This window comes from Cardiocondyla obscurior, linkage group LG04, assembly GCF_019399895.1.
Source record: "Cardiocondyla obscurior isolate alpha-2009 linkage group LG04, Cobs3.1, whole genome shotgun sequence".
In the NCBI taxonomy this organism is placed as follows: Eukaryota; Metazoa; Arthropoda; class Insecta; order Hymenoptera; family Formicidae; genus Cardiocondyla; species Cardiocondyla obscurior.
In genome coordinates this window covers 2,167,401-2,182,164 of record NC_091867.1, presented here as the reverse complement: position 1 = coordinate 2,182,164, position 14,764 = coordinate 2,167,401, and the positions used below count along the sequence as shown (strand labels likewise).

The 14,764-nt window shown below is 33.7% G+C and overlaps 5 protein-coding genes across 13 annotated transcripts; 3 read left to right on the top strand and 2 right to left on the bottom strand.

Annotated features, from left to right (window-relative positions):
* The first annotated feature begins 92 nt into the window (after nt 1-92).
* On the top strand, nt 93-1,630 carry LOC139101579 (exosome complex component RRP43). Its single transcript, XM_070654829.1, has 7 exons — nt 93-261; nt 368-404; nt 473-610; nt 724-1,018; nt 1,101-1,221; nt 1,291-1,397; nt 1,471-1,630. The coding sequence occupies exons 1-7, from the start codon at nt 245-247 to the stop codon at nt 1,605-1,607; spliced, it is 852 nt and encodes a 283-aa protein (XP_070510930.1). The 5' UTR covers nt 93-244; the 3' UTR covers nt 1,608-1,630.
* An 82-nt stretch (nt 1,631-1,712) lies between these two features.
* LOC139101580 (uncharacterized) lies at nt 1,713-3,155 on the bottom strand. Of its 3 annotated transcripts, none has more exons than XM_070654830.1 (3): nt 2,827-3,155; nt 2,657-2,766; nt 1,713-2,456 (listed from the first exon to the last, which is right to left on the bottom strand). In XM_070654830.1, exons 2-3 carry the CDS (start codon nt 2,657-2,659, stop codon nt 1,956-1,958), a joined length of 504 nt encoding a protein of 167 aa, XP_070510931.1. In that variant the 5' UTR covers nt 2,660-2,766; nt 2,827-3,155; the 3' UTR covers nt 1,713-1,955. The 3 variants fall into 3 exon arrangements, with proteins under 3 accessions (XP_070510931.1, XP_070510932.1, XP_070510933.1); XM_070654831.1 differs by having other exon boundaries at nt 2,855-3,155; XM_070654832.1 differs by having other exon boundaries at nt 2,865-3,155.
* Nucleotides 3,156-6,241: 3,086 nt separating this feature from the next.
* Nucleotides 6,242-11,294, top strand: LOC139102309 (mediator of RNA polymerase II transcription subunit 25-like). Of its 4 annotated transcripts, none has more exons than XM_070656118.1 (15): nt 6,242-6,396; nt 6,716-6,841; nt 6,999-7,044; nt 7,133-7,257; nt 7,387-7,606; nt 7,692-8,295; nt 8,379-8,659; nt 8,798-8,976; nt 9,057-9,219; nt 9,386-9,577; nt 9,679-9,867; nt 9,976-10,161; nt 10,239-10,298; nt 10,367-10,486; nt 10,611-11,294. In XM_070656118.1, exons 2-15 carry the CDS (start codon nt 6,720-6,722, stop codon nt 10,761-10,763), a joined length of 2,640 nt encoding a protein of 879 aa, XP_070512219.1. In that variant the 5' UTR covers nt 6,242-6,396; nt 6,716-6,719; the 3' UTR covers nt 10,764-11,294. The 4 variants fall into 4 exon arrangements, with proteins under 4 accessions (XP_070512219.1, XP_070512217.1, XP_070512218.1 ...); XM_070656116.1 differs by having other exon boundaries at nt 8,376-8,659; XM_070656117.1 differs by having other exon boundaries at nt 7,130-7,257.
* LOC139102311 (N-alpha-acetyltransferase 38, NatC auxiliary subunit-like) lies at nt 9,436-12,768 on the bottom strand. Of its 4 annotated transcripts, none has more exons than XM_070656122.1 (3): nt 12,544-12,768; nt 12,035-12,286; nt 9,436-9,566 (listed from the first exon to the last, which is right to left on the bottom strand). In XM_070656122.1, exons 1-2 carry the CDS (start codon nt 12,613-12,615, stop codon nt 12,041-12,043), a joined length of 318 nt encoding a protein of 105 aa, XP_070512223.1. In that variant the 5' UTR covers nt 12,616-12,768; the 3' UTR covers nt 9,436-9,566; nt 12,035-12,040. The 4 variants fall into 4 exon arrangements, with proteins under 4 accessions (XP_070512223.1, XP_070512224.1, XP_070512222.1 ...); XM_070656123.1 differs by lacking the exon at nt 9,436-9,566 and adding an exon at nt 11,338-11,488; XM_070656121.1 differs by lacking the exon at nt 9,436-9,566 and adding an exon at nt 11,673-11,913.
* Nucleotides 12,769-12,808: 40 nt separating this feature from the next.
* On the top strand, nt 12,809-14,401 carry LOC139102310 (upstream stimulatory factor 2-like). Its single transcript, XM_070656119.1, has 4 exons — nt 12,809-12,978; nt 13,364-13,745; nt 13,819-13,971; nt 14,078-14,401. Exons 1-4 carry the CDS (start codon nt 12,944-12,946, stop codon nt 14,285-14,287), a joined length of 780 nt encoding a protein of 259 aa, XP_070512220.1. The 5' UTR covers nt 12,809-12,943; the 3' UTR covers nt 14,288-14,401.
* Nucleotides 14,402-14,764: the final 363 nt, after the last annotated feature.

The window sequence follows — 14,764 nt, the reverse complement described above, 5'->3', positions numbered from 1 at the left end:
GCTTCCACGCGTACAAATACAGAGGCGTACAAATACACGGACGAGCCTCTGTATTTGTACGCGTGGAAGCCGCGATTCCAAGTTGGGTTCTCTGGCGCAACAGCCTTTGCAGTCGCTATCGGTATTTCGGTTATTTCGCTTTTTATAACCACATTTTTTTTTTAAACTAAGTAGACGATTTATAATTGTCAAACGTTGTTCAAACAGGAATTAAATTGTAAAATATAGCTAAATTTTAACACAAATGGCTTTACAGTATAAGTGAGTATCTTATTTTTTAAATAAATTACAGAGCACATAGTAAACATAATCTTTTCTCTGTATATTTTGTTTTAAACAGTGCTTTATTATTTTAATATACTTGCAGAACTATTCATCCTGTGAAGTATTTACATGATCATCTTGTAAGTATCTTGCATATTTACTGAAAAAAATATATTGTACAATTTTATATGAAAACTGACATTTGTAGGAGCAAGGTATTCGGACTGATGGCAGAAAATTTTTGTCATTTCGGCCAGTAAGCATAAATGTGTCATCAATTGTACAAGCAGATAGTTCAGCAGTATTCAAATTAGGTGACACAACTGCAGTTTGTGGAATTAAAGCTGTAAATATATTTAATTTGTTTGCATACAGTTTAATTTTTTTTTTAATTGATTACTTTGCAATTATCTTATTTTATTACTGAAGTAATATTTAATATATATTATATTATCTCAGGAATTAGCAACACCAAAGGCAGATACTCCAGATCATGGCTATATAGTACCAAATGTGGAACTATCTCCTCTGTGTTCCTCAAAATTTCGGCCAGGCCCACCAAGTGAACAAGCACAAGTTCTCTCTAAATCAATAGATATTATTTTGAATAATTCAGTGGCACTTGACTTAAAAGATCTTTGCATTTGTAGAAATAAATTAGTATGGGTATTGTATTGTGATATCTTGTGTCTGAATTACAATGGATCAGTTATAGATGCTTGTGTTGGAGCATTAATTGCATCTCTCAAAACATGTATGTCACACATACATACATTGTTTAAGAATACATGACAACACTTAATTTTTTTGTATTTAAAAAAGATATTATTTTGCAGTGGCTTTACCTGAAGTAAATTACAACAAGGAGACAGGAGTAATTGTTGTAAATCCAAAAAATAAAAAAATATTGACTGTGAAAACGTTACCGGTTTCTGTATCATTTGCAGTATTTGAAAAGTCAGTTTTAATTTATTGTAATAAGTATACTTGGTCTCATTTTTATAACTAATTTTTTTACATTTTTAGACAATTACTAATAGTTGATCCTACAGATGATGAAGAGGATTTATCATCTGGAAAATTTTCTATTGTGATGGATGATGAAGAAAAAATTTGCTATATACATAAACCTGGTGTGTATTCTATATTTATAAAAAACGATATAACGCAGAGAATTAATTATTTATAATTTTTAATTTAATATAGGTGGAATTTCAATATCTCAAAGTCTATTTTCTAAAGGGTTAGAAATGGCGAAAGCGAGAGCAAAGTTAGTCAGATCAGTAATTGATGCTGCTATTTCGACACTAAATGTAAATATGCATATGGAAATAAATACTTAAATATTTTTATAAAACTAAAATAATATGCTACATTTTTTACATATTTCGATAGGAAGGGAAGAAATACATTTAAAAAAAAAAATTAATTGAGCATCAGTAATAAAATCTAGTTTATGCTGTTTATTTTTGTACATTATTAAATATTCACACATTCATACTTATGAAAAATCTTATTATCAAGTATATCAAAAGTCGTGTTAAAATATCAGTCTTTCATTTAGATATTGAGAATATACAAATACAGTATATACATTATAAATTAAAAAATGTACGCTGCATTAAAATTTGAGACATGTGGTTTTAACTTAATACAAAGTTTAAGTAAGAATTTAATCTAAATATTATATATTATGGACATGACATGGTTTTAAAAAGTTTTGTAAACTCTTCAAGCGATATTTGACCATCACCATCTTCATCTACCTGATTGATCATATCTAATAATTCTTCGTCGCTTAAATCTTCTCCTAATTCAATTGCAACTCTTTTTAAATTTTTGAAAGATATCTTTCCTGTTTTATCATCGTCAAAAAGACGAAACGCCATTATTATTTCACTTCGGTTATCTTGATCTTTTATTTTAATTGACATTATTTTAACAAACTCTTCATAAGCTAGCTCACTAGGGCATTCTAAACCAACTTCTTCAACAAGGGTTTGTATCTCTTTCTTGGTGAGTTCAAACCCTAAAGCTCTGAGGACAACCTTGAGATCTTTGATAGGAATTTTTCCAGTACCATCTGGGTCGAATAAATCAAAGGCTTCCTTTATATCAGACTTTTGTTGTTCAGTTAATTCTTTTTTAGTGTTCTTTTTATGCCCACCAATTTGTTTCTTGGATGTAGAGGCCTACAAAAAAATAAAATTGTCATAAAAACAAAAATATGTGAATACACATGAGTGTATATGTTCTTTAATTCAGTTTTTAAAAGTATCAAAGTAAAATAAAGTTTAAAAGTAGACAAATTTTTTCTACTAATGTACCTCATTTTAAACATAGAATCAAAAAGCAACTTAAGATAAATTTGAATCATGATTAAACTAATTACCATTTTATATCTGTAACTTGTCTAATTTTAGAAATAATGCTGTTTTGTCCTCACTTCAAAGTTACTCTTATCAATGTTGCCCCAATACTATCGCCTTGCCAATCGTATACCTGTAAATATTACTTTCATTAGTCATTCGAAGGACTTGGTTTGATCAATATAAGACATACTTAGCTATTATTATATTTTGAAACTGACGTTGACTCACGCTAACGATGAAAAAAATTTTTTAATAACAGAGCATTTGGCGTTCTCGTATTTGATGTATAAACGTAACGATACTGAATGATACAAGAAGAGATACAGGAATAAATACATTTGACATGATAAAATGTCAAACTGCTCCTTTGTAACATCTGAAACTAACTCGTAAACTACGGAAACAGACAGGCATATAATTGTATAATTAAGTCTGTTATTTTCAGATATTTTACCTGCACTAGTGGAAATAATTTTGAACCAATGCAGCTAGTTAAGCTAAAAAGAACAGATCTATTTTAGCTGCAAATGCGGAGCAGAGAGCCCAACTCGGAATCGCGGCTTCCACGCGTTCAGATATAGAGACTCGTCCGTGTGAAGCCAGCGTTTCGGCTGCCGTCGGATAGAAGAACAGGCCAGACCTATACACTGTCTGTCCTGTTCTTTCGTGGCGTCGCCGGCACATATCGTAGATCCGCTTCTCGGTAACATCGCGGAGTCTTAAATAATTTTAAATAGTACGAAATCCGAGTCACCGAATTGTGTATTGTACGACATTTTCAAGATATAATGTAATATAAATTTTTAATGTACAATGCAGCAAAAATTTTCCGTCCCACTTAAACAGACTGCGGACTGTCGGTTGTATATACTTTTCATATTTTCTGCAAGTACAACCGGTGTGGTTAAAAATTTTGATGCATTCTACACATCACTCATACCTAGTTTAAATTATTATAAAACAAGGAAAAATTGTTCGAATAGGACTTTAAAACTACTAAAATACGCGTCGCACAATCCGGCGTAACGCGAATCTCAAGCAGCAGATGCCAATTTCCCGAATTGCGTGCAGTAGCGCACGCACTATCAGTCACGGCTAACGAAACAGAAAACGACACTCCGCGAGGGACCGACGAATACTCCGGGCTGTACAACGATCAATTAAAAAATAAATTGAAAACGCGAATTATAACCCGAGAGCGCGAAACAATATTCCGATCACGAGAAAAGCGACCTTGTTTTATAATAACTTAAACACAACACCCCGTATAATATACAAAAACGCAAAACTGTACGCTCACACTCACACTCGCTCACATAATATTCACCGCGCACTTCATAACACTATGACTCATATTCACCGCGCATTTTATTACAATATCACTCATACTTAGTTTAAATTATTATAAAACAAGGAAAAATTGTTCGAATAGGACTTATAAAACTACTAAAATACGCGTCGCACAATCCGGCGTAACGCGAATCTCAAGCAGCAGATGCCAATTTCCCGAATTGCGTGCAGTAGCGCACGCACTATCAGTCACGGCTAACGAAACAGAAAACGACACTCCGCGAGGGACCGACGAATACTCCGGGCTGTACAACGATCAATTAAAAAATAAATTGAAAACGCGAATTATAACCCGAGAGCGCGAAACAATATTCCGATCACGAGAAAAGCGACCTTGTTTTATAATAACTTAAACACAACACCCCGTATAATATACAAAAACGCAAAACTGTACGCTCACACTCACACTCATACTCATACTCATACTCATACTCATACTCATACTCATACTCACACTCACTCACATAATATTCACCGCGCATTTTATTACAATATCACTCATACTTAGTTTAAATTATTATAAAACAAGGAAAAATTGTTCGAATAGGACTTATAAAACTACTGAAATACGCGTCGCACAATCCGGCGTAACGCGAATCTCAAGCAGCAGATGCCAATTTCCCGAATTGCGTGCAGTAGCGCACGCACTATCAGTCACGGCTAACGAAACAGAAAACGACACTCCGCGAGGGACCGACGAATACTCCGGGCTGTACAACGATCAATTAAAAAATAAATTAAAAACGCGAATTATAACCCGAGAGCGCGAAACAATATTCCGATCACGAGAAAAGCGACCTTGTTTTATAATAACTTAAACACAACACCCCGTATAATATACAAAAACGCAAAACTGTACGCTCACACTCACACTCACACTCACTCACATAATACTTCATCGCGCATTAGATCGCTCGCAGGATAGTCCACGACGCTTCCGTTAAATCCTCGATCTTGACAAAAGAAATATGATGTATCTTGATGTATCTTGATGTATCTTGATGTATCGTCGATGAAACTTTTATTTAATTATGACTCCTCAAGGCGCTGACTCATCGAAGTGACCGTGAACTTAAACTTGAACTCCGGTAGAGAACAGTTATCCCCCCTTTACACATCCGTTCCCGACTACATTTAGGCGCGAAATGAGGGTAGCGCGGTCGTGATAACGGTACTTATGTTGAGGGGGTAATTAATTGGCGCACTAGGGAAAAAACGTTCCCACCTATCAGGTGATAAGAGAAGGGTTGTAATTGGTCGGCATGGGGATGATACCGCGAGTGTCCAATGAGTGTGAAAAATTTTGTATTGCGACCCGTTTATTTTTACCGTTATGCGCACCTTTTTGGCGCCGTTTATTCCGCTGACAACAAACTTTTTGAAAAATAGCGGATGCAAAGCGTGCGCATGGTTTGTTTTAATATTCAAAAAAGAAAATAATTTAACCGGCTATGGACAATTTTTTCCCGCGAAGCATACTCGTAAAGGCAATTATTTAGACATTTGTCGGTATAAGAAAAAGAGAGTTCGCAGTTTTACAATAAGTTAATCCGTAGAAAGCGAGAGTGATAACGTGCAAAAAAGCCACTCAATTATTTCGACGATTATTGTGAATAAAAATTAGACATGCCGCTTCTCATCCGCGATATCGTAAAGTCAAATAGAGCTTTAGTGACCAGCACGCGCGAGTGATTTTCAGATACGCGGTGTAAAACGAACCCCGCTAATTAAATTATATGTAGAAATTTAATCCGCTCATTAACAATAAACGATTCGATCGATGGCGTTCGTTTTAATCAAGAAACGTGAGATTGAGTTATCGCATAATAGCTACGCGCATTAAAGCGCGTTTCACCGATACACATATCGGCAAAAATTCTAAATAAATTTATACTCGTTCGCGATCGAAATCTTTCTCTCTACGCGCCGAAATCTCTGACGGTCGGTCTAGTTGCGGAGCCTCGTGGGTGCGGACGCGTCGTTAATCGCTCCGCAATTACGCGTATTTAATTATAAAATCATTACAAAATCTTTTTATTTTACTGTTAAGTTTATATTTCTGCTCTCATCTTATAACTCGGCGATGTTAGTGTGAAGCGAATCTGTGATAACTGCAGGCGACGCCGCGAAAGAGTAGGACAGTGTATAGTTCTGGCCTTTTCCTCTATCCGACGGCAGCCGAAGCGCTGGCTTCACACGGACGAGCCTCTGCACCTGTACGCGTGGAAGCCGCGATTCCGAGTTGGTCTCTCTAATGCGGAGTATCGTACTACACATAACAGTACAATTTTATCCAGTTTTATCAGCGAGAAGGATAAAACAAGTTGTTTTTATGATTCATATTTTTACAATATTTTAACGTCGACTGATCAGCGTATTTTTTACCTGAACTTGTACATTTTTATTGAATGTAAGTTTATCAAGAGAGAAGATATTATTGTTTTTAATATCACTTTGATTTTGTTAATGTAGGAATCGCGTTTAGGTTAGCTTAAACTATTTCGATTTAACTAATAACTCTACGTTGAGTTATTATTTTTATCTTATTAAACATAATTTAATAATCTAAAGAAAAATTGAATTATAAGGTTAAACCTTTAAGTTTTTATTTTTTTTTCTAGCTAAATAATACAGAGCTGAATATTATAAGTTTTTAGAAGAAGAAATTTAATTAAACGTGTGTATATGTAAAAGAGGTAATTAAAGTAATAGCAAAAATTGTGTTTTAGAACAATGGTGACAGGACCAACAGAACATGGAATACAAGCTGATGTTATATTTGTCATTGAGGGAACTGCTGTCAATGGTGCATACCTCAATGATCTTAAAACCAATTATGTTATTCCAACATTAGAGTAAGTAAAAAACATTATATCTTTAAATTCTGTGAAAAAGAAAATTATTTGAGCACATAAAAAGAATAATTTCTAATAAAGCAAAGTTAGTTGAATAAAAATATCCAATATTGTAGCATAAGTATTAAATTAAAAAAAATGTTTTTGGTTTTCTTAGATATTTTAGTCAAGGTGGCATAGAAGATAGAGAATATGTATCAGAGGTATGTCTTTATTAAATATCTTTTTCTTATTTTATTATACAAAAATTAATTTCAATTTATTTTACTGCAATTGGAACTTGTACAGCAGAATAGCACAACATTATATGGAATAGTTGTTTATCATGCTGCTGATTGCTTACCATCTCCATGCACAGAAACTCTTGGACCTTATTCAAATCCCCATAAGCTCCTAATGGTCTTAGATAAGCTTGAGTAAGTACAACAAATATTTTTTGAAAATGCCTTTATCATAGATAAATTGACCTTTTTTTTATTTTAATATTAAATATTGTTGTTATTTATTGATTTATTTAATTAATATATACTTTTTTTTTTTATTAGAATGGTTGGTGGAAAAGGAGAATCTTTTGCAAATATTGGTGAAGGTCTTGCCACGGGATTACAGTGTTTTGAAGATTTACAATTAAGACGAGAGCAAAATACAGCTTCACAAAAACATTGTATTTTGATATGTAATTCACCCCCATATCAAACTATGATTCAAGAAACTTACAAGTTTGCTGGTCATACTATCGAACAATTAGCTGCCATTTATCAAGAGGTGAATGGCCTAGAAGTTATAAATTCTTAATAAGGAATGAACTATACACGTATATATATATCTATATGTGTGTGTAATTTTTCAGAGAAATATTAACATCTCTATATTATCGCCAAGAAAAATTCCAGCTTTATATAAGCTATTTGAGAAAGCTGGCGGTGATTTACAATCCTCGCAAACAAAGAATTATGCTAAAGATCCGCGTCATTTGGTACTTTTGCGAAACTACAACTTAAAGGAGCGACCTGTTAGTCCTCAAATGGGTGGAAACGTTCACAATACCGCAGCTACTGCAGCGCAAATACCTCTGAGCCCATTGCAAAGCAATGATAGTCCTAACACTAATCAAGTGCAACAGAATATCGCCCCGCCGAATCAACAACAGGGTCCTCCTTTCAGAAATCAAGCTCCTCAAAATATCACCAACGTACATCAAACCGTAACGCCGTCCATGGCAGCACCGATGAATGCCGCGCGGCAACCTTACAATCCTCAGATAGCTGCACCACCAAATTATCATCCACCAGGAGTAAACCTAGGTACTAGGCCGAGATGGATGCGACCACCGTTCATAGCACCGGGTGCGACCGCGTCTGCAAATACACAAGGTAGTGCGCTAATAGCACAATTAACACAACCGCCTTCATCATTGGGGCTCAACGTAGCTGCGTTTAGTCAACGATTAGATGGTAAAATAAATTTGCATCTTATTTTTTGTACTCATATATGTGTTTTAACATGCATAAACTGTGTAATATTCACTTCACAGTAGCTGGTAATAACGTTATGGCAACTAATCAACAACAACAGCAACAGCAACTTACACAGCAACAGCAGCAACTACGTTTAACAATGTTACAACAACAAAATGTCCAGCAGGCTACCATGTCTATGGCCGCTCAACCAACTCACAGTCAACCGGGCTCGCAACTTACTTCGTCTTGTATTACCCAGTCTGTACCTACTCAAGTGCCACAAACCGTTACAGCTTCGCAGCAAGCACCGGTTTCCGTATCTTCTATTACGCAACAAATCACGCATTCTCAAGCACAAGTAATCAAATTATATAAAAATTATATAAAAATACACAATTTATATTTTGTAAACTTCCTATTTAAATTATAAGGTAATAATTCTATAAAATATATATTGAAATAAATAGATATGTTAGCTTAATTTGTATTTTTTTAGGGCAATGTATCCACTGGTACTGTACAAAATCAACAACTCGTACCACGCGAACGTCAAAATATTTGGCAGGGTATTGTAGAATGGATTGAAAAAGCCAAAAATCCAACAGATGCGCAAAAACAGACGAGACACGTACCGTGTCAGGTTTCAGCTAATGCAAAAGATGGAGATCCAGAATTGTAAATTGCCATTTCTCATTTTATCGATAATCTTCCTGTTTTATTTATTTATTATTTTTAATTTAACATTTATTTTTCAGGAAAGCAGATACATGGCCACCAAAATTGATTATGCAATTAATGCCAAAACAATTAATAGGAAGTATTGGTGGCAGCTATCTGAAAAATTCTAAATCCGTGGTGTTTCACCCTACGCCGTGTGAAGCATTGGAATCTTTAACAAAAATGATGACTGCTGGATTTGTAAGTATATTTATTATATGTACTGTGAATAAATTTATGTATTTTTTATTTTGTTCATAAAAAATGCATATAATATTGTTACACTCTCGCCTGGAGGATGATATATTTACGATAATATTTCTAAAATATTTAAAATGTAAGATATATAATAGATATACAATTTCAGGCAGGTTGTGTTCACTTCACTTCTGCATCATCATCAAGTCCAGCTTGTGAAATAAAAGTTCTTATACTTTTGTATACTGCAGACAAGAAAACATACCTAGGCTTTATTCCAAATGATCAAACAGCTTTTGTAGATCGTCTCCGTAAGGTTATACAGCAGCAGAAAACATCTCAAAATGCTTCTGTAAGACAGGTAAAGAATATATTATTACTCTTATATGAATCAACTTCTACATGAATTCACAAATAAATTAAAAAGTAAAAAAAGATATAATATAATAAATTTTTTTTAAGGCCAATCCTGGACCAGGCAATACAATTTCTGCACCTATGCCTACTACAGGTACACAAGGGGGTATTCTTATGTCCCAAACGAATACCATGGCAATGGGAGGTGGCCAAATAACACAGAATGTTGTGTCTAGTGCACCTCAACAAACTTTAACTTCGACTAGCGGTCCACAAACGCAAATGAATATGCAGGTATGCACAAATTTGTAGATATTTTTATGAAATAGAATATATATTGTTACATTCCGACGCTCGGTCACAATAAAATAAGCTAAATATTTGGCATATTTTACATTACAGAATAGCGGAATCAGTGGTCCACAAGCAAATGCTGGTGGTGGAGGTATGATTGGTCAACAACGACCTCAATTTGATGATTTAGAAATGGCTAGACATCAAAATTTGTTAAAAATTCAACAACTGAGACAAACGTTAGAAGCTGCACAACAACAAGAAGCGCAATATAAATCTCAGTTGGAAGTAAATGTAAGTATATATTTTTAATCGAAATAATTTTCGAATATTCAGAAATTCTTATAAAATTTTTATATATTTTTGTTTAGATTCAACAAAATTTAGAAGTAGCACAACAGCAAGAAATGCAGTACAAACAACAACTTGAGGTGAACTAACCCTTAAATAAATATACTCTTTATATAAGAGGGATTTTTAATTATTTTCGGATGCACAGGCACAACAAGCACAGAGAGGTATTAATCCAGCAGCTATAGCTAATCAACAGGCGAATTCTCAAAGGTTGATGCGTCCAGTTTCTACAAATAATCTTGGTCTTCGACATTTATTGCAACAGGTGAGAACTTAAGAAAACTTTAAAAAATAGAGCTTTTTTGACAATTATTTTTTTACAATTTTTTTACAATTATATTTAGAACAAGTATCTTGTGCAATACGGACTGTTATATACGTTTTTATAGCCACAACCCCAATATAGCGTTCGACAAGTGTCGTTTGGAGTGCAACAGCAAATGATAGGTCCAAGGGGACAGATAACAACGAGACCTATGGCACCTGGCAATACACAAAATCAGCAGTTTGAGGATGTATCGAATTATGATTTCCTCGGTTAAATGTCATAATTAAACGTCTTTTTATATTTATTTTATTCACATATGTACGAGTGTGTTTGCACGCATACACTAGCGTGTAAAAGGATGCACGAGAGTATAACGATTTTAACTTTATATATTTGTGAGGGTATTTGTACTTGTACATACGGAACAACACATGTGTCAAATACATACGATTCGTAATAATATAAAATATTAAATTAAAAAGATATACATCTGGTTTATTCAGTTTGTTAAATTCTTAATAATTTTTAGATTATTAGTATGAGCTGATGCACTTATTTAAACTTTAATTACATAATTAGAAATTTTTTAACTCATTAATTTTTATTTGAAGACAAACTTCGAGTTAATAGCCGATTAATTTTCTTTTAATTCATTATATATTCTTAGAATGTTTTAATTACAATACTATTTAAGATTATCAGCTTGTTATTAGTAAGATTTCGAATAAATGTAAGGCATATGACAAATAAAAACGCGCGCTCTGTAATTTCTGGTTTTTATAAATAAAAAATGATAGGTAACATATCCTGAAAAATCTTGATCATACATAAATGATTATCATTTAGATATACTACTGATGTCTATCGTGTGATCGTCTGAACATTTGATTATAGGCGCGTTGACTCGTACTACTTGCTCGAATTATCGGTGGTGGCTCGATAAATTTCTCACTCCGATCGTGCCACCAATTTACTTCGAATACTCGGCACCGCGAACCCCTGGGATTAACGAATTTATTATCTCGTTTATTTTTAATTTCTCGGTCACTTATATAAGTGCATAATTAAATTACCGTTTTTATTTAATCGCAATTAAAAATTAAATATTATTTATTCGATTGTTAATGTATTTTTTAATAACAGTTTATTATATGAAAAGTGTTTAGTAATTCGAAATCGAAAATTTTCTTCTCAAATATGTATTTTGTTACTAAGAATTCACAGCATCCTTATCATAAAAATACAATTAGATTAAAGCATACTTCACAATTCTGTCTAGTTTAATCACAATAATTTCGAGACTATTACTTTTTGTATTATATAATTATATTATTTTCAGGTTAGTCTCGATCAAATCAATAAGATGGACAAATCATCAGCTTATATTAAAAATATAATTGTTTATATCGCCAAAGAAACAAAGTCTGTAAAATATAAAGATACATGTATCACATATTTGTACAATTTTTAACACAGCACACCTGGCGATATAATAAACGTAATAAAGAAAGTGAAAGAAAGTATTTACAAATATGCAAGACGTACGTTTTTTTAAACGTCTAAGTGTATCGAGACAATGTGTCGACCAGGCACCATCACCAAGCCTAAAACTCTTGCTTCTGTATGCTCTGTGGACAGATATTCGGTGCAGGAGCCCAAAATAACATTGGCGTCACGATCCGTGCAGAGGAACGCTCCTCTCAAAACCCTTCCGTCAGTCATTTCAATACGCAAATGTCGATTCAACCAGCTCCTGAGTTTCTGCTTGGCTGGCGATTCCTCAGATGTGACTGCTTGCTGGAAAATTATACAAAAATACGGCCCTTTAGTGTATAGCATTACTGTAATTTTGTTCTAGTAATCGAAGCTATCAACAAAACATTGCATTGTAGAACATAACCCTTGCGAGCGATAAAGATTAAAGATTTAAAATTGTATTACAGAAAAAAAAAAAAAAAACCACCCGGCTACCGCAAAATGACAGATCGTGGTGAAGAATTAGAGAAACGTTGGATAACTGAGAAATAATGTTTCTACATTTCCTTGCTCCTTACATCCTCATTTCCGTGCTCGTTGTTCACGACGTTGCTTAAGTTGTGCACAGTCTCCTTCACACTCGCGCTCATCCCGGTTACTGCCGTTCACGAACGGCAGGATAAGCCTGAGACGAAAATGTGAGCAATCTGGCACTATCAATGTTACGATTCGGCTGACGCGCGGTGTCAGGTGTAACTCGAGTTTGTTTGCATTTTCTCCTTTCATCGATGGTACTTGTCGTTCCTTGCGCCACCTAGTGCACTGCCAGCACGCTTTGAGTAAGCTGGAGTAAACCCAACGCAACGAGCTACCGGTTCGGAGTATTTTCTCGTCCGTAAAATTATTACTGATAACCAACGTAACGTTAATAATAAACCGAATTGATGATTATAAAACCTATTACTGCCGTTCATTGAAATGGAGGCTGATCAATTTGAAACTATTGATGAAAGGTACAAGCATTTTTTTTTTTTTAAATACGATCTGTTATTTATCATTTAGGGCCAATTGTTCCAACTTGTAAGTAACTTTACCGAATTGGCGTATAATATTATGTATTTTTATTAATTTAAAATGAGAGATGAAGAAAAATACATGTTTACCTGATATATAAAGTTATCAGGAAGTTAAAGCAATTGGCTCTTAGGCCAGGCTGTTCACACTTTCTGATAAATTTATTTATTAGGTAAACATGTGTCTTTAACTATTTAAACAGAAAGGTAAAGACAGACGTATGTTTACCTGATAGACAAATTCACCAGCAAGCTGGAGCAACTTGTCTTACTACATCTAGTTGGACTTTCTCTTCTCAACGACAAGATCACCTTTATATTATAGCACAGATGAGCATATAGGGAGCGATGAAACTGTCGGGGTGGTTCTAGAAGAAGCAGAGATAGTGGATTGCGACGCTGATGTAGAAGTAGAAGATGATAATGTACAGTATCACCTGTATGCACTAAACAGGGATGATAACACTGTTAACACTGTGGCATACAAAGTTATGCATGTTCGTAACAATGACAGAGAAGAAAATGAACTTTCGGTAGCCACCCCTGTAAATACCTCTGTCCAAGTTTTAACTTCGTCATTAAATGGACAATTGTATGTACTCAGTAATAGCAATGACGCTGTAACTTCAGAATCTGCTAGAGTAGTACCTAGTGTAGCCAAACTGCAAATAGAAGCAGCACAGAGTATAGTTAACACTGTAAAAAAGGTAGGATATTATCGATATTATCGATATATTTATATATTGTTTTTTTTTTATTAAGAGTAAATTTTATATTTAGAGAGATGAAAGGCGAAGAGTGACACACAATGAAGTTGAAAGACGTAGACGGGACAAAATTAGCAACTGGATTTCCAAACTAGCAAAACTTTTATCGGAGTGTGAGCAGGATGTGAATAAAGAGAAAGATGTAAAACCGAATTTAGAACCGCAAGTATGACATTTGCAAAATCTTGAATTGACTTTTGTTTTGTAGTAATTTTTATTTTATATTATAAAGAAATAATTTATATTGTTTAATGGTGATGATTTATTTACAGAGCAAAGGTGGTATACTAGCGCGGGCATACGAATACATTATAGAATTAAAAGATACTTCAGACAAATTAACTCAAACCTTGCAAGAGAAGTCACAATTGCGCGACGAAGTGAAAAATCTCCGAGAAGCTGTAAATCAATTGAGAGACGAAAATTCACAATTGAAAGCTCAACTCTCAAAGCAGGAAAATATTTGTATAATTGGTATTTAATCCTTATAAGAATCTGTATAAGAATTAGTATGCTTCAATGTTTGTATGTTACATTAGTGATGTAATGGTTTTATAAAAAATGAAATAAGAATATGAAGAATTCATATGGACAAAGCATAATAGTTATAAAATGTTTATTTACATATATGTAACTTGGCATATATATATTCTTATTTGGAAAACAATGACAATCATATTGTATAATATGTTTTATTGTACATATCATAAACAATAATTGTAAGATAAAGTTAAATTTCGCAATGACGAATTATCATCAAAATGATTAAATTAAAGAGATATACAAATATACAAAATAATATCACCGTTTAATCAATAATTAACTATACCAACATCAGATATATTGCTTAACAATAGATTTCACTTAGTCGCTACAAAATCCGTTGAAGTTATCTCTAATGAGAGATTAGATCTACGATATTTACACTTACAAAATACGTCTATACGTATAGAAAACAA